Here is a 21,138-nt window from a genome sequence, read left to right as displayed (position 1 = left end):
TCTTCATCATCATCATCATCATCATCCGTACTCCTTTGGGTCACAGGTTGCACCCGCACTGATGACGACCATAGACCACTGTCTGGTCTCGATGGATGGCGTTTCACAGGGGTAACTGCAGTCTCTGTGTGTGTATCGTTTGTACTTGCCTTTCCAAGACTTGATTCCCCTCATACCTGGCCTACTAGCCGATACCCGGACAGCCTTCACGTCTTGGTGGCGCCAAGTTGCTATCTTTATCGCGGAAGACTACAGAAGATGGCCGGCAGGCAAAAATGTGATGAGTATTTCAAGAGAGCCGTGTCACCAGCCGGGGGCCAAACCGGCAAGCTCACCTACTCCCAACGACTGATGACAGTATGCGAGAGCAGAAAGAAAGGAAGGCGAGGATAGATCGGTCCGGCTTGGGAAATATGAACGACGCACAGCATCAGCCAGTGCAACCAGCCCCCAACACAGCTATGGAGTATGGTATTGGAGATCTGACTGTCTGGTAGTTCATTGGCGATGGTCGACTGGTGTCCCAGACTGCGTGTTCAGGCTCGGAGGACTGCCAAGCCGGTAGTGCGGTGACAATGACACCAGAAACCGACGTCTAATCTAGATAGAGCATTCGGGCCGGTGGTGAATGATTGAGTCTCAGCGGTCAGGATGCTGTTATTATGGCTGAATGAGGCTCACTTCAGTTTGACCGAAGATTTTACAGCAACACTGCGATATCGTCCCGTCGCGGGTGCATCCAACACTGGGGGTCATGTACCTTGATGATTTTGTCAAACCGCTGATATACCATCAAAGAAACTGCAAATCTGTTACTCTCTATATCATCGACAGGATATCTGCTACAGTGTACTCAGCAAGGTGTTACAATGTTAGATGGCGGGATAAGTTGGCATCCATCTCACCCTATAGTGTTTATTAAAGACAGTCAGTAGGCGTTTAAAGATAGTGCATGGGCCTTTGAACATAGCTAATAGGCCTTTAAATATAATACATAAGGAATTTTAAGGGCGCATTATCCTTTTTCTAGGGGGGGATTACTCCCATATTATAATATTCTCACCAACTATTTTCCATTACATCCACTTATTTCTATTATCACCAACATTGCAATGCATTTTTTTGTCTTACAAATTACAGTATATATTTGTGAAAGTGTTTTGGTTAATAGTGCTGTGGTGTTGATGCCCGATGGCCACGCGCCGATGCAAGCCTTGAACCTCACACCACCTTATCCAAGGCTTCAACTGCCAGACCTTCAACTGCCAGACTTCTGCAAGAACTTCAACTGCCAGGCTTTCCGTGAGGGCTTCAATTACAAAAATTCGATTGAAAAGGTGTAAGCCCTTTCAACATAGTTAATAGGCCTTTAAAGATAGTTCATATACCTTCAAAGCTACTTCACTTGCCTTTAAACAAAATTAATATGCCTTTAAATATATCTAATAGGCGTTTAAAGATAGGTATAAGTGTTTATAGTTCATAGGCGTTTAAACATCATTAATAAGCCTTTTAACATATTAAATAGGCCTTTAAAGATAGTTACTAGGCCTTTGAAATGTCTTTAAAGGCCTATTGATTTGCATTTGGGGGTATGGGCTATGATATCATACACCTAGGTGATACTGATCTGTGAAGATTCAACACAGACAATAAGCATGGACAGAATGTTGCATTTGATATTGCGTTGGTCCGATCCTCTGTCATAAAGCTGGCCCAGTATCTGTCATGCAAAATGCCCCCTTATGGAACCAATACCAATGCAGAAGCCGCGGCAGATGAAAATATGTGATAGAGATTTGGCTTCCAGTTGCATCTCTATGTTTATCTAGGCACAACTCTCCTCCGCATTACTCATCGCATTCAACCCTCCCAAAAGCCTTGTCTGTATCTAAGACAATTGATCCTCAATTCTATAGACGGCAAAACAAGGAAACGATTTAAGCCTTCACTTCGGCATGTTGAACCTCGGTGGGTGTCTGCAAAAAGTTAGTATCATAACCCTAACCCTAATCCAAAGCTCAGGGGTTGGGGGGCTCACCTTTTCCGAAGCGCGATCATCAATTTTCTCGGCAGTATTCACATGGCCAACACAGATGTGGTGTCTGAACTTGCGCGCAGGCAGCTTGGCCTCAAACATCTCGTCAATCTCCTCGAGGGTGCGGCCCTTGGTCTCGGGCAAGAAGAACAGAACCCAGAGCACACCGATGATACAGCTGGGGAACCAGATGAAGCCATACTTGGGACCCCACGCGAGAGAGGCAGGATTGATGAAATATGGCGCTGTAAAAGTTGTGAGCCAGGCGCCGAAGAAACCAACGGCGGCGGCGAGACCGAAAGTGTAGCTTCTGAGACGCTGAGAGGGGATCTCTCCGCCTGCGAGCCAGGCGTAGGTGGAGATCATGCCGTTGTAGGTCATCATGTAGACGCAGGTCAGGGCTACCAGGACAATTCCGGTGGTATTGGTTGCGCCCAGGATATGGTAGACAACAGCGATGATCAGCTGGAGGATACCGCAGATGGCCAGACCGGTGGTGAGGACGACGCGGCGTCTGCCCCAGCGGACGACGATCAAGCTGTTGAAGAAGATGGCGAGGATCCCCATGGCGGAGAGGACGTTGCTCATAGCGAACGGGTCCGAGACCTTGGACATGGCGAGGAAGTAGGCCTTGTAGGCGATGACGAACATGGAACCGGAGGCGGCTTGCAAGAGGACAGCACCAACGGCGAGACCGGTGCGTCTTCTGTCGATGGGGTTCTTGAACATGTCCATGACGCTGATGCTGCTGCTGAGCTCCTTCTCCCTGTCGATGGCGGCTTTGATTTCGGCACCCTCGGCATCGACATCGGCGCCAACGGGACGCAACCACCGGAGAGCCTTGACACCCTTCTCGTAGTCGCCTTGGAGGATGAGCCAGCGGGGGGACTCGGGAATGAAGAAGAGGGCGACGGTCATGATGACAGGGATGATGTAGATCATGCCGAGGGGAATCAAGTAGGCGGACTTGTCGGGGCGCTTAGCGGTGGCCCAGTCGATGATGGTGCCGATCAGAGTACCCTGTTCAGCTTTCTGTCAGCCTTTATTTCAATAGCGATGTGTGAAGAAGAAACAACGGTGCTCACAAAGGAAGTGAAGAACTGGAAGGCGGTCAAAAACCAACCCCTGTATCTGGCAGGACTCGATTCCTGGATATACAGCTGGCTAAAGGTCATGAAATATCCATTGGCCAACCCAATGAGGAAGCGGCCAGCATAGAGCGCGCCAATGTCCTCAGTAGCCATCATGATCACGTTGCTGACGCAGCACAGAGCGCAAGCAGCCCAGAGACACTGCCTTCTGCTCACGTATGTGGCCACGATGCCTGCCGTTCCGGACGAGATGAAGGCGCCAAGGGTCATGAGACTCGAGATCAATTGCTGTCTTGTCGTATCGAGGTTCCATCCGATGGCGGTGTCGGGGGCTGGATGACCGTAGATCTGGTGCCACTCTTGTCAGAGTTGTCTCACAAGGGGGGTGATGAGCTGAATGGTGAGTAAACAAACCTTGAGGAAGCCAACCATGGCCTGCAGACCACCGATGAGACCAAAATCCACGCCATACTGGAATGGCGAGAGTACAATGATACCACATGCCACGAAGCACTTCCAGTGATCCTTCCACGTTTCTTCTCCTGGAGACGGCATCTTGTTGTTGTCGTGACCGGACCGAGGTTAGAAAGGAAGATGTCGAGAAGGTGTCAAGTAAGACTTGAAGGAGTAGAGGACGGAGAGAGGCGTTCAGATAAAAGAGTCGGTAGCAATGGCTAAAAGGAAAGAGGCTGATCTATGCCACGTTTGCAGAGACAAGAGATTGAACCAAGAAAGACCCCGTGTATCTCTACAGATACCCCTGTCTTTGCCTCACTGCAGCCAGCAAGTAAAAAGAACAGAGCTAAGGATGCAGATGATGGCAGAGTTGTTGGCGGGATGGGTGGGAGGTTCGGAAGGTAAGAGTCCCATTTAATATATTTCTGTCTGCAACCCTGGATGGGCGTTGATACCCCTACCGTGAACATCAGAATCCCAAGTGCCGACCCCAACCACTGCAGTTATGGCAGAGCGGTCGGGGTCACAAGACGAGCGGCCAATGGACCGGAGCCAACTTGGCTGGACTAAATTGTAACCATGACCCTTGCCCTCGTACCCAGCTTGGATGCTGGACAGCAGAATCTGGGGAAGAGGAGTCGTCTGTCAGTTTGTAAGTCAAACGAATGCGGAGAAGACGTGAGGGGCGGTATGCAAAAGAAGTCCAATCCATTTAGACCCCTGTCATTAAGCCATGTGCTTGGGGTATTATTATTTCGACGTCAACCTTCATTGGTGGTCGGGATTTTGGAACCCCATTTCAGCCTGTTCACCCACATTGGTATTGGAGGCTAGACGTGATGAGAATGCGGGGCCAGAAATATACTTGGACAGAAGATCTGAGAGGGTACCTCCCGTAGATAATCAAAGATTGGTTTCATCTGTTGAATATCTCGGCACCAGAGAGCACACAACAGCCAAGTCAGGTGTTCAGTTGGGCATGTCGTGGAAAAGACAACCAAAGAAAAAAGCAATATTCTACCCCAAGAAGGCACGTCTTCCAGTGTTAGTAGTTGACTGGACTGCTGCATGAGATAAGAGTCTAGGCTCAACCAAGGAAAGCAGAGTGGGTAATCTTCTCCGAATTCACACATCAGATGTACCTACACTTTTCCAAGCCATCTTGTTGAAGCGATAAGGCATCTATTTGATTTAGACGAATTACTCCGGATGAGAAAAGACAAAAACTCTGAACTGACATGTCGAGAAACCTGTGGCATGATACCGAGGATTTCCGACAATCCCAAGCAGTCCAAGCCGTCCAAGCTGTCCCTCCCACCTTGCCAAAATCAAATGCCGTTCTCGCCTCTTCCCAGCTGATTGATAAAAAATCCACCTCGTTCGTCCTCGATGCCTGTCTGGGCCTGAACAACAACTGACAAACGCTGCGGGGTTGAGGCCAGTCCCTGCTAGCGCACTTCCTCCCAGCGCATTGGGTCGCTGGGGATGCTTGACTCCATTCGCAAGTTTGTGCCAAGTCTGGGGTAGCGAGAGCTAGTGTGTAGATAGAGAAGCGCTATCCAAGTCCGAGCTTCCCCCCCACCCGCTGTTGCCGGTTGCCGACTCGTTCGTCTTCTCCAGTTCAAGCTCAGCTCCCCGGACCCATGAAAAACGTCCGAGAATTGAACCATGTGAAGACGGGACCATCACATCAACACGCAGCGCCCGCCGTTCTGCTGGTTGCTGTCGTCGGCGGTGTTCTCGTTCTCGTCAGATGGCCCATCGGAACCGATGATGGCCCATTCCCTGTCCGCAAACAGCTTGGGCCGGTCCCAGAGCAGACACATCGCTCTCTCGTATTCCGCCGGCGTGATCTCCCCTTTGGATAGCTTCTGAGCCAACGCTAACTTTTCGCTCTCGAGCTTCGACCGTCGTGAGGATTGCGACGGGGCTGGTGCGTCTACCTTGTCCTTGGCTTGCTCCGACTTGGAAGTCTTTGGGAAATCCGAAGGGTAGAAGTGAAGAGAGGAAACGACATCCAGTGTTGGAAGCAATTCTTTGGGTTGTCTTTGCGACAACGGCAGCGTTGGCCTTTTTCGCTTCCTCTGCCTTCTCCACGGTTTCTGGCGTCTTTTGAGATGCTCACTTGCGGCGGCCCATCTCAGTGACTATTTCTACAACGGCTTTCTTATTGTTCATCGCCTGCTTCGCGGCTCTCTCTGGTGACGGGACTTTGTGTGCCATCTTGGAAAGTGGTGTTGTGCTGATCAAAGCAGAGGACTGCTAGGGTGGTGGTGATGATGGGAGAGAACAGCAACCACCAAACGGACGTTGCTCATGCAGAGAATTTATCATGCTGGCTACCTGAACCATTCTTCCTCTGGCTTGTCTGTGGCGCTGTCATCTGAGCTGTGAACGGCAGTAGACTCGACTGACAAAGGCGCCATTGTCACGGTTGAAACAGCTGGAACGGTTCAAGGTGTGGACTTGGAGGAAAGCTACCAGCCAAGCGTGTGGTGGTCTGTGCATGGCCAAGAAGGCTCCCCCCACCACGCTTTGCTTAACAACACCCAACTCTCCCCAACACCATCGCCAAGTAAACAAAACAAAAAATGGCCTACCAATCCTACCAGCAACGACAGCACTCCTACGCTTCGTGCGTTACCTCACTCCGAACCTCACTCTCCTACCTTCAATCCTCCGTTTCCACCCTCGACGCTGGCATCTCCGACTTTCCCCGCCTAACATCCCTCCTCAAGACCGTCCGCCACTACGAGCTCATCCCCCAGCCCACCCTGGCCGCCGCGGAAGTCTCTCTCCGCGATGAGATCGGGCCCTTCATCTCGCTGCTTCTCGACCGCGCCGAAAAGAACATTGACCGCCAAGCAAGAAGAATAGAAACGCTCAAAGCCAGAGCCGAGCTAAACGCCGGGAGGCTGTCGCACTACACTTCCGAGGGTGCCAGCTCCGCCCAGCAGGAAAGACAGAGGCGTCAGCAGGAGAGAGAGCGGGAGAAGAAGCTGAAGGCAGCACGATCGGGCAGGTTGGATGGGTCAGCGGCGCTGAGGGCCAAGGTGGTGGCGCAGAGGAAGGAAGCGCTCAAGTACAGCGTGGAGAGGTTGGAAATGGAGGTGCAGCAGAAGGAGAGGGAGCTGAGGAAGAGGCTTGAGAGACATTGATTGTCATCTTTTTTTGATGATTGGGAGGAATAAAGGCAGCAAAGGACTGCCCAACGGGACCCGACTCTCGAATCTTCTGTCTTGAGAGACAGAGAGAGCATTTGACAGGCTTCCATAAGTATGTCGACTATGCTGCTACCGAGTTGGCCAGCGAGATCCAGAGCTATGCCAGTTCGCGGTCTTTCTGGACACGCCATCGACTTGGGGTACTGTTGTAAGGATATTTCAGAGCCTGGTCACCAGCAGCATAATGGAGCGCGGGTAGGAAAGACGCCTCGAACAATGGTAGCCACAAACGTGGTGCCTCGGAGGTTTTCATACGGAGGGGCTCGTACACGAGTCAACTCTCTGGACTTAAGTTCGGTGCGGGAACACCAGGCGGCTAGCTGCCGTGACTGGTTTGGCTGAGCAGTCAATATTATCGGCAAATATTGAACGAGGGGGACGATGTCTGGCCAGGGACAAGAGAAGCATGGCATTATTAAGCAGAGCTAGAGAGGCTGTAAGTCCATGGATGGTGGATCAATTGCCAAGGGAGATGATGAAGCTCCGTCTTCAGTTGCGGTTTAGATTAGTAAGAAGATGATGCTCAACAGCGGAGCAGTTGGTGTCGAGAATCACTTAAACAAGCTCAAGCAGACATGTTTTGAAACGTGCCTATATACTTCTGGACTTCTAACCACCTATCTTCCACCCCTGTTCCGTTTTGCCAGCTCTTCCTCGTCCCATTCCGGAACAACCAAGCTCTGAACTACCCGGCGTTCCAAATGTCCCAAGATACCCAGTCAAACCCAAGCCAAAATATCGTACATGGAATACTCGTCGAAACAGAAACAGAACGAAACCAGTCAAGCATCGCGACATAGAATTATCCGAGAAACACAAAACCCAACCACATCATTAAGGACAAAAAGCGACAGACTCCCAGCTTTTGAAGCAAGTGAGGTGGTGTTAAAAAAGGCTTCATCCTTTTGTTTTGCCGTTCGGTTGTCCGACTCAAGAGTGGTAGATAAAGCTTAGCGTCCAAGGGGGTACTGTTTTGGTACGAAGAAAAGAAAAAGAAAAAAAAAAGAAAACCAAGTGTTCTAACAAGAACAAATACCAAGTCCCGCCCAGCCCAGAAATATCATTAGAAAAAAAAAGACAAGAGAGCTGGCAATGCCTAATCCCACACTTGGCACACAGACACACACACGCAGTCAGGCACGCAGAACCCGGTCCAAGAGAGAGGGAGACAAAGTGTTTCCCCACGCAAAGAGCCCCTTCCTATGCTGTCTCTTTTCTCCCTCTATCCTCTTTGCTCCGCCCGCCTTGATTTTCCCCTAATCCAAACAGATCCAAGGCGCTGAATATCAACACCAAGAGACAATGCATCATCCGTAGTCAAAGGACATGCTTTCTGTCTCCAATCTGGCAGCCAGAGTGATCTATCCATGAGCTCAGCATCTTCGAGCATCAGCGGGCGCGCCCATTTTGACCGCCCGTTTCAACTGTCCGTCCCAGAGAATCATTGGTTTTGTTGTCCGGTTCCCAGTCGAGCGTCACCCTTTCTGCGCCAAACTCCGGACCACCGTCGAACCACCGCCGCCGCCCGCACCGAAACTCTTGCTGGGTATATAAAAAGGCCAGTGTGTCGTGTCATTTGCCGACGACCAAGTCAAAAAAAAAAAAAAAAAAAAAAAAAAAACAGAAAAAATAATCATCCACAATGTTGTACGTGCGCGCGCCCACGGTAATTGCCGACTGTTTTCCCAATCATGCTGTGCTGGGTTGTGTGCTGTAGTGTAGTGTGCTGTGATGAATTGCAAGCTCTCCTGGGCCTCTCATTCCATCGACAGTCGTCTATAACAGAATGAGGTAGTTACTTGGCGCAATACCCGTGTCGCCATTCTCTTTCCTCGCTTGCCACCACCTGCCGCTGACATCGCTGACTTCGAGAATTTCGTGCTTCTGGAATGAAATCTCATTGGCGTCCTCGGGATTGGCCTCGTAGCTGTAGATGGCCTTGGCGCGGTATGGGTATTCGGTGGGAGGAGCAATGTCCCCATCGGAGCTTCCTGGCAAGCCGTTGGACTTTTGACCAAGTGTTGACTGGAAAGGCGGGGGGACAGCAGAGTTGCGCATGCCAGACGACTGCATGCCTCCTACAGGCGATGGGTTCTCGAGACCGTTAAGCTGAGCTGTATACATCTGTGGGGGCTGGACCGAGGTTGATGTCTCGGGGCGGCCAATGCCGTAACCGGTGTTCATCGTCTGTCGGTTGGTAGATGACTCCTTGGCGAGCGCAAAGGAGTCAATGTAAGCGCGTGGCACTGCCGACGGGGCCGAACCAAAGTAGAAGATCCAGACAATGGTGACCATGGCCAGCAGGATCATGCCGGCGGCAGCCGCCTCACGAGAGCCAATGTTGGAGTAGATCAAACCATGGACTGCTGATGTGGACAGCACAAGCCCGCAACCGAGGTATCCGACAATGGCGACATGGTAGGTCTGAACGCTGTCCGAAGCGACAACGATGAAAACGCCGACGACGAGGAAGAAGTAGAACACAACAGCCCACCACGTATACAGGGGAAAGGAGTTGTTGACTCCGGGGATATTTGGTGGCTGATTGATGTGGGCAAACAAGGAACCGAAGAAGGAAATGATCCAGGCAAGCTATGTCGAACACAGTCAGCAATTGATATGTTTCTTGGAAGCGCGTCAGGTACCTACAAAAGCAATGGAGATGGTGGCCAAGGCAAATGGGTCACCGATGATATTCCCAAGGCTTAGGCGCTTCCGCCCGTACTGAATTCTGGACTGTTCCATTTTCCTGAGCGATGGCGAGTGTAGTGAGCCGTAGTTGGGCATAAGGACGAGCGGGCCTTGGGCTGGCGATTAAAAGACGTCGAGGGTGATAGGAGGGCGAACCGCGCTTCGGTGGCGATTCAATTGACGCAAGACTCGCGATGGGGCATGAGACAGCTGTCCTGATAGGGCAGTGCCTAGGTTGGAATGGAATTCACAAGCCGCAGGTCGCAAGCGTCGTCGCGTGAGAAAGGGGAGCCCCGGCGTCGGGGAGTTCGGGGGAGGGGGATTGCTGCAAGGGAAACCTTTGGCTTCGGTAAATGCAAGCGTCTAGTTCCTCAGGTGGTAGCAGGTAATGTAGCTATCGAGCTTGGGGGGCCCGTCGTCTCGGCGCGCTGAAACTTAAAGCAAAGCTCGGGGACCGGGAATAGTGGAGGTCGGGTCGTAGCACCTTAGTAGGTAGGTAATAGTGGTCGCAATTGCAGGACCGCCAATTGTCATGACAGAATGTCGAGAGCCGAGAAGAAAAAAGAATAATAAACAACAACGAAAAAACCCTTCGGTGTCTCAGAATCCTCCGCTTTTTTCCCCTTTAAGTCCAGCTGGTCCTGTCCTGTCCTATCTTCAGGTAGGTAGCCTGTCGTGTCGCAATCGCAGTTCCGGCCGGCGTGCTCCGATCGTGTGTCGTAAGGGACTGTTGAGGGAAGTCGGTCGGGCAGAGGGTGAGGTGGTGACGATGGTCGGCCGTCGGGTGGTGGTGAAGAAGCGAAGGGGTCGGTCAAAATGGTGAGAAGGGGGCGGGAAAAAAGAGGGACGAGGGGGAAGGGTACGGTAGGTAAATGATGGTTGCGTTGGAGGGCAATGGCGGGAAGGGGCACTGCAGACTGCCCTTTTCGGAGGCCTGCTCTCACTGGCTGAGCCCAGCGAGTGGATGTGGATGCAGTGTGGTGCAGGCCTGACGGGGATTGGCCGGCTTGGTCGGGATGGGCCCTGGATGCAGCGGAAATGGGGTGGTCCATGCTGTGCCCTGCCGAGCCAAGCATTTTATCCAGGCCTTGTGGCCTTCCATCCTTTCCAGTCCTTTGGTGATCACTGGCGACATCTGCGGGGAACTGTTCTCTCAGGGCTGTCGACCTACAGACTGAAAGGCAGTCTAACAGCTGAACTTGAACGGTCGACAGCTCAATTCCCGACCCTCAACAGCCCAACTCACCGCGCTGACAGTCGACCGCGCAAGGCTAAAGGCCAGCGGGATGGACCTCTGCCCCGAGCTATGGATGCCATAATGCGGCGCCCTATTGACCAGCTGCATCGTGGGCGAATGCCCTCTTCGGGTGGTCGCTGATTCAGATTCATCAAAGCTGGAAACAAACGTCTTCTGGAATTATTTTAGCCTCAACGTCCCCGTCGAAGACTAGACAATGGACACGACCCGGCACGCTAGAAAACAATTCAATTCATTACGCCGTATCGATCTTCAAGGAGACGCTCTGACCACCTCAAGGAGCCGATGGGGGAGGTGTAGTTGCAGAACAATGGGAAGGGTGACGCGAGCTGATAGGCTGGTGGTGGTCGCTTTCTAAATCAGGCTGTGTCGCGCGGCCCCCCTGACTGAACCCCTTGTTCTTGGCTGACCAACGCACGGCCTGAGCACCACGACGGTGACGAGCGGCTTTTCAGACAGACCATTAGCAAGACACGCAGAGGGGGAAACAGACATGGCGGTTTCAAGAATGCAGAGGCAAACCTTCGTGGTTGACTGATAACTGCGCCCATAGTCCACCAGGTCGGGTGGTGTTGTGACACTGTTGACGGTTGACAACCTTCGAGAAGTGGCGAAGCGGTTGGCTCTGGTGAAAACGAATGTCTCCGACGGAGAGGGGGCACTATGTGCGTTACAACAGCACGGCGTCGAGCGGTTTTCTCACCATTATCTGTGTCCACCATCCACGTGGACCTTTACCTCGAAGTTGCGAATCAATCGACGTCACGAACTTCCCTGGAATGGAGTCGTTTCGCGGTTCCTGCGTTAGCGCCGATTTGATCGAGTGGGCCTTGCTCTTCATATACAAGGTCATGTCGTAACGGCGGTCATTTATCAGCAAATCCTGGGAGATTCCGGCTTTTCAACAGGCACAAAGTGTAGCATCAAATCCTAGATAGTCATGATCAGGCAATTCTTTCCATTGATTAATTACTAGTGACCCGCATGGCAAGTCTCGACCTACACCGCCATCCGCTTGCTGCAATTGGCATAATCGCACAGCAAGCACAAACGAGTCCAGGAGGGTCCCAACACCGCGTCCAGCTCCTCCCTGCTGAAGTTTTTGGTGCCCTGGCTGAACATCAGATGGAGTTTGCATGGCCGGGCCCGGAAGGGTTGCCGGTCTGCGGCCCAGGGTGCCAACCGACGTCGATATTGTAACCAACCGGCTTTCGATATCACGACCTTCCCCACGCTGGCCAAGTCAGCGAGTCGGTCATACTGCCCGGCCGCCTTTTCCATATCCATGGCCCTTCCAGAACGTCGGCGCGTGTCTCACAAGACAACCCCGGCAAAACTGCCTGGAGAACTCTTTCGGACCGACGTCCAATTCGTGACGGTATAAAAAGTAAGTACAAAAGCGTCTACCTCTTAGGCGCTGTCTATGCCACTCTCTTGCTTGATATTCGGTGTAGGTGTAACGTGGCAAATGCGTGATCGCGGCTTGAAATGGCGGCTTTGAAACACGGAGAGTGCGAATGCCGGCTGGGGAACTGAGACTTGTCGGGTGACACAGCAGGGCCCCGTCACAGCATCTTTTTCCCCAAAGTAGGCTTCTTGCTCCGACTACAGCTGCTGTGAGATATCATCGGCGCCTCTCTTCATCCAATCCATGTCCGCTGCCATGTCCATATACCCCAGCCTTGTGGCCGCGGTGTTACTAGCCCCCCGCGATTCTTGTGTCCATTGTGCCAAATATACCCTAGCACTTAGCCAGAAAACCATGGACATAGCCAAACGGGTCAAGCGCCCATCGCCATGGTGTTTCCCATCCCTTCAAAGTCATGCCGGAATCGATCGCCGTTTCGTTCCAGTCCTGATGATAATGTCGTCGAGTTCAAAGCGGCGGTTCCTCCCGTTCCTTCTCGATCCTCCGCAGACCTCTTTCCACCTTTTCCAATCTCCCCTCATGATCAGCCACGAAGCGGCCGTACCTCAAAACGCCCCCTTCATACCATGCCTTGACTACTCGTTCGCTCCTTGCCCGCAGCTCAGCGATCTCAGCCTCCTGCGCCATCTGTGTAGCTTGAATACCCTTCATCTTGGGCAGTAAGGAGGCCAGCTCGGCACTCAGTTTCGCATCGGGGATGGGCGTGTCGGATGTCACTGCAGTCAGGGCTGACGCTGTCGACGGGAACTGAGACGCATACGATAGCACAGTCGCTCGAACCGCTTCCGGGGATAGATCGATCGGTGGTGTGTTTTCTGAAGGAGCATTGGGATTGGACGGTGGTGGTTGGAAGAAAGAGGGCTGGTATTTGTCTAGACGACGTGTAAGCCTTGTGAAGAGAAGAGGGTACAGGAGTGCATGGTGGAGACAGGAACATACAGATCTTGAGGATCTCGGCGTAAACACGCATGTGTCGAAGCAGGAGAGAAAACCGTTGTTCGAGCTCAGCCAGAGACGTGGATGCTGATTCGGATGGTGGTTGGGTTGAAGCTGTCGTGGGGCCGTAGAGAATGTGCTCAATGCGCAACAGACGAGCCTCGAGCAGCTCAATCGTCGACAACGTTGTCTTGTCCAGCGTGTCGTCCATGACGTCGCGGGTTGCCGAACCGAGGTGTGATGTTTCTGTAGAATTGACAGTTGTCCGCCTGGTGCAGTGCGTGATGCGATGTTGGCTAATTGGAGACTCTTGACCAGCGAAGGGAGAGAAGACGGGGCAAACGACGGCGTGGTTACCGGTTGTATTTACTTGGTGGTATTTACCAATGCAACGGGCGTGGCTTGTGATGGGTGGTCAGTCCCCGTTATCGCTATTGTAAGGCTGATGGTTAGCGAGCGGGTTGACGGCTCGCGTGACGTGGAGCCCCAATTTTATATTTTGTGGCAATTGTAATTGGCCGACTTTCTGAGACAACCACCCTGTTCCTGTTCAGGCCCCCGGCTTTTGTTGGCCCCCTTCTTCCTCTTTTGCTCACCTCACCTCAGCGCATACGACGACAAGGACGACGAGGTAAAACCTCCCGCGATACCATACAACAGCGACCGCCTGCGTGAGGTAATCGAGTATCATTACTACCCCATATTTTGTCGACACACCGAACGCTCAGGTCACTCCTCGAGAGACGCTCCGTGACGACGCCTACTCCAGCGGTCAACTGCCAACAAAGGGATTCCCGCGATGGCTGCCTGGTTTCGAAGACCCTGATAACCATTGAAAGACGACGGCCGCAAAATCGAGCGTAGCTCCGTTGCCATTCCGCCGCCATCACAACCCCCCCCCCCGACAGCACTGCTACATCTATACGATCGTTCATTATTGTTGAGAAGTCTGGATAACTCGGATACAAGTTGTCCTGCGATGACTGGGTATTCTACAGTGGATAGTTTTGTTCCTGGAGGTTCAACCGCTGCCATGACGCAGTAAGTATATCGCAAGCTTCCTCGGGTTGTGGATCGGGAATTGCTGACTCTCCGGTCCTAGACATCGCCGTACACGGAGTCCCAAGTTGGGTGGAGGCAACGCCTCGATGATGAGCAGCAATATCAACCTGCTGAACACCATTGTGGGCGCCGGAACACTCGCCATGCCCGGCGCCATGTCGCATTTTGGTGTACTATGGGGAGCGCTGTTAATTGTGTGGTGCGGCTTGACATCGGCGTTTGGCTTGTACCTCCAGTCACGATGCGCACGTTACCTCGATCGGGGAACTTCGTCCTTCTTTGCGCTCTCGCAGATCACGTATCCCAACGCCGCCGTGGTGTTTGATGCCGCCATCGCCATTAAGTGCTTTGGAGTTGGTGTTTCGTACATGATCATCATCGGAGACCTGATGCCCGGCGTTGCCGAGGCCTTTGGGAGTGTCGACAGTGGGCTGCCCTTCCTCGCGGACCGGAAGTTCTGGATAACTGTCTTTTTCTTGGTTTTTATCATACCGCTCAGCTTCCCCAAAAAGCTAGACTCGCTCAAGTACACCAGCATTGTTGCCTTGCTTTCGATTGGGTACTTGGTCATTTTGGTCGTGTACCACTTTGGCGCTGATGAGGTACCAAACAATCGGGACATTCGTTGGGTCACCTGGGAGGGCCCAACAGCTGCATTGAGGAGCCTACCAGTCATGATCTTTGCCTACACTTGTCACCAGAATGTATGTTTTCCCACTAGAATGCGGCTACCCGACTTCATGTCTAACGCTGTCTAGATGTTTTCTATCGTGAACGAGATCAAGGACAATTCCCCCGCCAGTATCGTTGGCGTCATTGGATCCAGCATCGGATCTGCTGCCTCCATCTACGTCCTGGTCGCCATTACCGGCTACCTTACCTTTGGCAACGAGGTCAAGGGCAACATCGTCAGCATGTACCCGCCCTCGATTGCTTCCACCATCGCCAAGGCCGCTATTGTCATTCTCGTCACCTTCAGCATTCCTCTCCAAATCCACCCGTGCCGTGCCTCGATCGACGCGGTACTGCGCTGGCGTCCCGGAAGTTCGCGTCCATTGGGCGGCGGAACCGGAAGCCAGCCCCTTCTTCCCTCAGGAGCTGCCGGCGGTGGCGCCCTGGATAGCCACGGGGCGCCTGTGGTTGCCATGTCGGAGCTTCGCTTTGCCCTCATTACCAGCATCATTCTGGTGCTTAGCTATTTCACCGCGCTCAGCGTCGAGACGCTGGACACTGTGTTGGCCTATGTCGGTAGCACAGGCTCGACGGCCATCTCGTTCATCCTGCCGGGGTTATTTTATTACAAGATTAGCGATCCGGATAGTATCTTTCACCAGCGTTTGACCAAGGAGGACGACGATGCCGAGTATTCTGCCGATGACAACGACGACGACGAAGAGAGTGCTGCGGTCACTGGATCTGGTTTGTTGGACAGTGTTGCCAGTTTGGGGAGCGTGATCAGCGGACGCGGTGGCAGGAGGAGATCCAAGAAGTGGAGGTGGGATTTGGAGCACTTGGAGACGGGGCTGATTCGCAAGATGGCTCTGGGTCTTTCGATTTACGGTGCCTGCGTCATGGTTGTTTGCCTGGCGATGAATGCACTCTTCAGCGCCCATCATTAATCTCTTTTGGATGGGCCCACTATAGACCGGTTATAGTAGAGAAAGTTACAAAAGAGCAAGGGGGATCACAGTACAGGTACATGTCATGCGTCAACACGATAGTTTTTTCGGGAAACGAGGGAGTCAACCGGAGCAAAGCGGAGCGTATGGGAAGCGGCTGGGTGATGTCTGTTGGTTTTTGTTTTCGGTGGGAAGGGGGAGTCGTCTACATTTCACATCATGGGCGTTTCTGGGACTGTTGAACAGGGAGACCGGCCGGGATGCATTGCCTTTTTTTTTTTTTGGATAGGGATACCAAAAGATGAATAAAAAGAGATAATATATTTCCTCTCCAATATGGCTCGGTCTTGTGAAGAGTTTCTCCTGGAGGTTGTGACATAGCAGTCTTTACTGCGGCACCAAGCAGGAATGTTGCTGATGGGAAGATGGGAGTGATGAACAAAAGGCAAAAGAAGAGCCTCGATGTTTGCGAGGACAAAAACGATCCGCCCAGGGGTCGAACCTGGAACCTCCTGATTACTTGAATCTCTTGTGAAGATCGTAGTCAGACGCGCTGCCATTACGCCAGCGGACCTTGTTTGCTTGATGGAAATATTGTGGGCTTTGGGGTATAAGACATGCTTGGTTTGGTGTGGAGTGGAGTGTGGGTGCGTGGAGACAGTCTGCATGATAGGGTTTTCGCATTATGGGATCTCGGCTTGCATGGGGGTTGGGCTATGATACTAGAAAAGAGAATGTGTAGTCCTGAGATGGACGTGACATTCATACAAGTGCTTGAAGTAAACGTGTCAGTCATGTCTTATGGCTCAGCTTGACCTCTGAGCTCGGTCAAATTTGAGTACCTACCTAGACAAGCTAAGGTAGATGCTGTTGGTCGCCATCATGGACAGGCAAGGATTATGGTTTGTATGTGGCAGACAGCTGGCTATGGTCCCTCAACAATTGCTTACTTTGAATCGTCTTGGGTTTTTGGAGGTCACACGTTCTTGGCCGTGGTTGGGAACTCGTTGGCGTGAAAAACCCCCAAGCCCTCCACTTCATCATTCGAGATGCAAGATTTCCCACAATTCCCCAACAATAGTGATAGAGCTTCCATTCCCCTACCGTATCGTACAATCCAGACAGTGTCGACCCAAAAACGCCTGTTAGAAATATGCCAAGGGGTTGTGTGCGGTATCAGTACGCATCCCCCCTTTAGAATACACGCCCGTCCCATCCCCATCTTTTGCCGCTCTTCCTATTCCCATGGAAACCCTCCCATAACTCATGCCTCCGCCGGGGCCGCCTTTTCCTTTTTTGGTGTCGACTTCCTTGGTGGCGTCTTCTGGTATTTAGGGTCCACGATTCCCACCTGGTCGTGTCGAAAACTTGGTCAGCCACAAACCACCCTCTCGCATCTCGATCCCGAGTTTATCTTCTCACCATGCTCAACAATCTGGTCGCTGTCTCTGTCGGCTGTGCCCCCACACCAATCCAGTATTGCGCCCTCGATATGTCGAGCTTTATGTCCTTGTGCAGCCTCCCTGACTCGTCATAGGTGTCCTTCTTGGGGATGGGGTCGTAGGTGCCAATCACCTCGAGGGGCCGGGAGTTGCGGGCCGTCCTGGTTTGTTGTCCGTCAGCATCATAATTTCATTTCGAAAGCTCGGGGAGAGGCACCTGGCATGGGCTACCACAATGTTGTAAAAGGGCGAGTTGGTGCGCCCGAAGCGGGCGAGACGGATTTTGACGACCATGTTACGGGGTTGAGCTGGGCGGGTGCGATCCGGGGCACGGAGTACGGAGTCGGTGGTTGCTGCGATCGTCGTAAGGTTTTGGTGATGGCCTCTCTGGCGGAATGCGCTCTCTCGCTCAAGTGAGTGGAACCGGAGAAAGCTCCAAAAATTCTGGCTGGGCAGTCTTGGGGTCCGTGCGCCAAATGGGTGCAGGTGCTGAGGTGGTGTGTGGGCGCATGCATTGCCCCACCCTCCGGCTGTAACATGAGCTCTTCTGGGTGGTTTACCTTACATCAAGACATTGGGTGATGTCAGTAAAGCTTGGTGGACTTTCGTGTCATTTGTTCCGAGTTTGGAGCTAATTGACCATATAATCACCTGTCTTGCTTCTTTTTGTTTCTCCCCCCGGATTTTCCTGCCCCTCCCACTGCTCTCTCTCCACTCGGTCTTCGATTATACACAGCAAGAGGTCGCCCCACGCCTTGAACTCGACCATGGTATTCAAGGTACGCTGTTTTGCTTGATGGTGAATGAATGGCAGCTGACAGTCACTGGTAGACACTCGGTGCAAAGGCTGCAGCCGCCCTGGACAGGGAGCTGATGAGCACAGGTGCCTTCTCCATCGACCAGCTCATGGAGCTCGCAGGACTGTCTGTATCCCAGGTTGGTGAGTTAAATTCTGGCCCTGATCCCGTCGTCAGTTCTCGAACCCGGCGGGCCTGTGTTGACAATAAACCAAGTGTACCGCGTCCATCCCATCAACAAAGGCCGCAGGGTTCTGGTCGCTGTCGGCCCTGGCAACAATGGTGACTGAGACCCCTTTATTGACTTTCAGCCTGGGTGGCCTGTGCTCACCCGTTGCTCAGGGGGTGACGGTCTTGTGGCAGCCCGACATCTGCGCCATTACGGTTATCAACCAACCATTTACTACCCCAAACGCAGCAAAAACGAGCTTTACCAGGTAAGTCATGTTCTTCTTCTTGTATGGCAATATCGCTTTGTTGTTCATTTGCCCAATACTTCTTCTATACCTACAGCGAAGGTACATGCAATGCGCGCTTCACGTCCAAGTCAGACTAAAACATTCCCCTCCCTTGGTTGACCTAGACAGCAGCGGGCGGATATTATTACACTGCTTGCCTGGTCGATCCCTTCTCCAGCCCTGCTGGCCACCTTCTCTCGTGGCAGATCGCTTATTCGTGTATCTAGCGCCTCGCCAAACAGTTGGAAGACCTGGATGTTCCCTTCGTCGACGATTTCCCCAAGGCGTTGAGCTCGGCTGATCACGTTGTCGATGCTATTTTTGGTTCGTTTTTCCACCTATTTTCTGTCACCCCTCTCCTCTCCTCTCTCCCACCTCATGGCTCATGATGATTCAATGTCGGGTGGTGTAGGTTTCAGTTTCTCTGGAGAAGTTCGAGAGCCGTTCCCAGCCGTCATCAACGCAATGGCAGAGACCCAGGTCCCCGTGACCTCCGTGGATACCCCCTCATCGTGGGATATCGAGGAGGGCCCGCCCAAAAGTGGTGTCGGTAGTAATTTTCACCCTAACTTCCTGATCAGCTTGACAGCTCCAAAGCCCCTTGTCAAACACTTCAAGGGCCGTCACTTCATTGGAGGACGGTGCGTACCCAAAACCGCCCCATCCTGCTTGTCTTCTGGACCCAACTGACTCTTCCCCCCCCCCCCCCACAAAAGCTTCGTCACACCCGCAATCGCAGCAAAATATGACTTTGACGTTCCCGAGTACGAAGGGCTCGATCAAGTTGTCGAGGTTGGACCCAGCGGTCAAAAGCTCTAACGTGGTTCGGGAGGGTCGAAACAGGCGTCTTGGTGTGGTTTCCGTCTCTGTTGTTGTTGTTGTTGTTCTTGTTGTTCTTGTTTCTGCTGCTGCTACATGACGGCACAACCTCCGTTCCGACTGTTGGGGCAGACAGGACTCGGACAGCCACCCTCTTCCATTTCAACACGAACGATGGTGGTGCCGTTGGGACAAGTCACCAACGGTGGGTGGTAGTCTTTGCAAAACTCGACGAAGACCAGGTAATCCTTCCCGCAGGCTGGGCAGTTACCGGTCGTGTGCTCAGTGCACATTAATGAAGGCGGGCTCAGTGGGCTAGTACCTCACGGCCTGGAAGAGATGACAGCACAGCAAAGAGGTGGTGGGGAGGGACGGCGGATCTGTTCGGATGCTGGTGATGCTGGTGGTGAAGCTCGAGGGTGTGTGTAGGAAGAGCAAGAGTACTCATGGGATTCTGTTGATGATGACTATGCCCGTGTAGATGCCCTGTTGCCGATGAATTCGTGTTGCTTTTCTCGTCTGTGGTGTGGTTGTCTTGGTGTGGCTCATGATATAGGGAATGGTTTGGCGGCGACTAAAGATGATCGGCTCTGGCTGCCCCGGGTTAGGGGAGCCTGAAGAAAACCCGGGAATTTCGTTCTTGTCTCCTCTCGAGGCTTCCGTCTTTTGGTATGTGGTTTGGCGTCGTATGTAAGCTTATTGGGGGATAGCGAGCGGGCAGGGGTGGAGGGAGCAATAGGTACCTCCTGAGAGCTCAACGGAACCATGGGCTTGGCACTGGGCTTCACTGCGGCCAGGGCTCCCGACCAGCTACAGGCAGTGACGGACAGCTGGTTCTCGCCACCTCACCCACTGCAGACGAAAGGTGCAGCGTAGGGGACGGGTCAGTGTCTGGGGGCGACGGCTTCGACTTTGGACCTGGCTGGCGTGCTGTGGCAAAGGCATAGCATGGTGACACGTCGAAAGGGTCCTGAAAGGGGAAAGAAGACTGTGGGCCACACACCCGGCAAGACAAATCCGTCATTTTCCAGTGCACGGCGGAATATATTCGGTGCATCCGTAATCCGCAAGTCTTTTTTTTTCTGCTGCACCACCTGGACCTGTCTTCAAGCATCTCCTTCGTACAGGCCCGGACAGATTGCTCCGGAAAATGTGGGGCTGCGGCAGGCGGCGCTTACAAGCCATGCGCAGCCCTGGGAAGGAGACCCTCTTTCTCAAGCCCCACCAGCGGACGTTCCCACTGCTTTTATACTTGTAAAGCCCTTTCCATCTTCATCCGGATGCAGGTGTTTCCGTGCTTTCTACCGATCGCTCGGTATTCTGTCAACAGCCTCATCCATGGTGGAACAAACGTGGAAGCTTCTTCCCTCTTGCCCCTCACCGCACGTGAGAAAGACCGAGTTCTAGAAGGGACCATACCGTACGAGGGCTGCGGGCAGCTATTAAGCTCGTTCTTGGCTCAACTGACAATTGAGACTCTTGACACCTACACAGTAGTGCCCGTATATGTCAGCATGTGCTGCCCACCGTAAGGCAACACCAAGAAAGCATGCTTCCTGAGGAACAGTTTGGGCTGGGAACCCGGCACAAACCGTTGGGTCTTGCCGGAGGGTTTTGACCGAGACCAGCCTCCAGCTCTTCGGTTCTTGGGTTGGGCAGGTGGAGTCGGGTTTGGGGTTGGAAAGTCTTTGTTGGTTGAGACTCGGGCGGTTAGTGATGTCTTCTCCCCTTCCAAAGTGATTGTCTGCTTTTTATCATGACGGGACACTTACAGTATTTTGGACTGGCAAGGCAGCTTCCAACATTCATCAATGTATT

The 21,138-nt window shown here is 52.7% G+C and overlaps 8 protein-coding genes and 1 non-coding gene across 9 annotated transcripts; 3 read left to right on the top strand and 6 right to left on the bottom strand.

Moving 5' to 3' along the window:
• Positions 1-1,669: 1,669 nt before the first annotated feature.
• On the bottom strand, positions 1,670-4,223 carry QC761_610770 (uncharacterized protein). Its single transcript, XM_062881485.1, has 4 exons — positions 3,544-4,223; positions 3,124-3,477; positions 2,042-3,058; positions 1,670-1,979 (listed from the first exon to the last, which is right to left on the bottom strand). The coding sequence occupies exons 1-4, from the start codon at positions 3,682-3,684 to the stop codon at positions 1,941-1,943; spliced, it is 1,551 nt and encodes a 516-aa protein (XP_062730227.1). The 5' UTR covers positions 3,685-4,223; the 3' UTR covers positions 1,670-1,940.
• A 1,953-nt stretch (positions 4,224-6,176) lies between these two features.
• On the top strand, positions 6,177-6,743 carry SPC19 (DASH complex subunit spc19; the record flags this gene model as incomplete). The annotated part of the gene is made up of 1 exon (XM_062881484.1): positions 6,177-6,743. One exon carries the CDS (start codon positions 6,177-6,179, stop codon positions 6,741-6,743), a length of 567 nt encoding a protein of 188 aa, XP_062730226.1.
• Positions 6,744-8,585: 1,842 nt separating this feature from the next.
• On the bottom strand, positions 8,586-9,596 carry SHO1 (Transmembrane osmosensor; the record flags this gene model as incomplete). The annotated part of the gene is made up of 2 exons (XM_062881483.1): positions 8,586-9,401; positions 9,459-9,596. 2 exons carry the CDS (start codon positions 9,594-9,596, stop codon positions 8,586-8,588), a joined length of 954 nt encoding a protein of 317 aa, XP_062730225.1.
• A 2,034-nt stretch (positions 9,597-11,630) lies between these two features.
• QC761_610740 (uncharacterized protein) lies at positions 11,631-13,779 on the bottom strand. Its single transcript, XM_062881482.1, has 2 exons — positions 13,127-13,779; positions 11,631-13,059 (listed from the first exon to the last, which is right to left on the bottom strand). The coding sequence occupies exons 1-2, from the start codon at positions 13,332-13,334 to the stop codon at positions 12,635-12,637; spliced, it is 633 nt and encodes a 210-aa protein (XP_062730224.1). The 5' UTR covers positions 13,335-13,779; the 3' UTR covers positions 11,631-12,634.
• QC761_610730 (uncharacterized protein) lies at positions 12,368-16,141 on the top strand. Its single transcript, XM_062881481.1, has 3 exons — positions 12,368-14,164; positions 14,226-14,889; positions 14,944-16,141. The coding sequence occupies exons 1-3, from the start codon at positions 14,103-14,105 to the stop codon at positions 15,802-15,804; spliced, it is 1,587 nt and encodes a 528-aa protein (XP_062730223.1). The 5' UTR covers positions 12,368-14,102; the 3' UTR covers positions 15,805-16,141.
• A 144-nt stretch (positions 16,142-16,285) lies between these two features.
• On the bottom strand, positions 16,286-16,378 carry QC761_0100280. The gene has a single exon. It is a non-coding gene; the product is annotated as a tRNA-Arg (tRNA).
• Positions 16,379-16,518: 140 nt separating this feature from the next.
• MRPS16 (37S ribosomal protein S16, mitochondrial) lies at positions 16,519-18,219 on the bottom strand. The gene is made up of 4 exons (XM_062881480.1): positions 17,898-18,219; positions 17,464-17,806; positions 17,227-17,407; positions 16,519-17,155 (listed from the first exon to the last, which is right to left on the bottom strand). Exons 1-4 carry the CDS (start codon positions 18,013-18,015, stop codon positions 17,069-17,071), a joined length of 729 nt encoding a protein of 242 aa, XP_062730222.1. The 5' UTR covers positions 18,016-18,219; the 3' UTR covers positions 16,519-17,068.
• Positions 17,835-20,805, top strand: QC761_610710 (uncharacterized protein). The gene is given in 8 exon segments (XM_062881479.1): positions 17,835-17,936; positions 17,947-18,025; positions 18,078-18,186; positions 18,260-18,325; positions 18,386-18,480; positions 18,729-18,825; positions 18,914-19,142; positions 19,218-20,805. The coding sequence occupies 7 exon segments, from the start codon at positions 18,014-18,016 to the stop codon at positions 19,318-19,320; spliced, it is 711 nt and encodes a 236-aa protein (XP_062730220.1). The 5' UTR covers positions 17,835-17,936; positions 17,947-18,013; the 3' UTR covers positions 19,321-20,805.
• On the bottom strand, positions 19,413-19,613 carry QC761_610700 (uncharacterized protein; the record flags this gene model as incomplete). The annotated part of the gene is made up of 1 exon (XM_062881478.1): positions 19,413-19,613. One exon carries the CDS (start codon positions 19,611-19,613, stop codon positions 19,413-19,415), a length of 201 nt encoding a protein of 66 aa, XP_062730221.1.
• Positions 20,806-21,138: the final 333 nt, after the last annotated feature.

The sequence above is a fragment of the Podospora bellae-mahoneyi genome, chromosome 6 (genome assembly GCF_035222275.1).
Source record: "Podospora bellae-mahoneyi strain CBS 112042 chromosome 6, whole genome shotgun sequence".
Classification (NCBI taxonomy): Eukaryota; Fungi; Ascomycota; class Sordariomycetes; order Sordariales; family Podosporaceae; genus Podospora; species Podospora bellae-mahoneyi.
Note: the sequence above shows the minus strand (reverse complement) of the source record. Positions and strands in the feature narration are given on the sequence as shown.

What these genes read in the sequence shown, in the direction of transcription:
- QC761_610770 (XM_062881485.1), bottom strand. Translation starts at nt 3,684, where the DNA reads ATGCCGTCTCCAGGAGAAGAAACGTGGAAGGATCACTGGAAGTGCTTC. An exon ending in TCCAGTTCTTCACTTCCTTT is followed by an intron (nt 3,059 to 3,123) that starts GTGAGCACCGTT and finishes AAAGCTGAACAG; the next exon opens with GGTACTCTGATCGGCACCAT. An exon ending in ATGATCGCGCTTCGGAAAAG is followed by an intron (nt 1,980 to 2,041) that starts GTGAGCCCCCCA and finishes AACTTTTTGCAG; the next exon opens with ACACCCACCGAGGTTCAACA.
- QC761_610740 (XM_062881482.1), bottom strand. Translation starts at nt 13,334, where the DNA reads ATGGACGACACGCTGGACAAGACAACGTTGTCGACGATTGAGCTGCTC. An exon ending in CGCCGAGATCCTCAAGATCT is followed by an intron (nt 13,060 to 13,126) that starts GTATGTTCCTGT and finishes CACGTCGTCTAG; the next exon opens with ACAAATACCAGCCCTCTTTC.
- QC761_610730 (XM_062881481.1), top strand. Translation starts at nt 14,103, where the DNA reads ATGACTGGGTATTCTACAGTGGATAGTTTTGTTCCTGGAGGTTCAACC. An exon ending in TCAACCGCTGCCATGACGCA is followed by an intron (nt 14,165 to 14,225) that starts GTAAGTATATCG and finishes CTCCGGTCCTAG; the next exon opens with ACATCGCCGTACACGGAGTC. An exon ending in CCTACACTTGTCACCAGAAT is followed by an intron (nt 14,890 to 14,943) that starts GTATGTTTTCCC and finishes AACGCTGTCTAG; the next exon opens with ATGTTTTCTATCGTGAACGA.
- QC761_610710 (XM_062881479.1), top strand. An exon ending in ACTGTCTGTATCCCAGGTTG is followed by an intron (nt 18,187 to 18,259) that starts GTGAGTTAAATT and finishes CAATAAACCAAG; the next exon opens with TGTACCGCGTCCATCCCATC. An exon ending in CGTTGTCGATGCTATTTTTG is followed by an intron (nt 18,826 to 18,913) that starts GTTCGTTTTTCC and finishes CGGGTGGTGTAG; the next exon opens with GTTTCAGTTTCTCTGGAGAA.
- MRPS16 (XM_062881480.1), bottom strand. Translation starts at nt 18,015, where the DNA reads ATGGTCGAGTTCAAGGCGTGGGGCGACCTCTTGCTGTGTATAATCGAA. An exon ending in AACAAAAAGAAGCAAGACAG is followed by an intron (nt 17,807 to 17,897) that starts GTGATTATATGG and finishes TCTTGATGTAAG; the next exon opens with GTAAACCACCCAGAAGAGCT. An exon ending in CGACCAGATTGTTGAGCATG is followed by an intron (nt 17,156 to 17,226) that starts GTGAGAAGATAA and finishes CGACACGACCAG; the next exon opens with GTGGGAATCGTGGACCCTAA.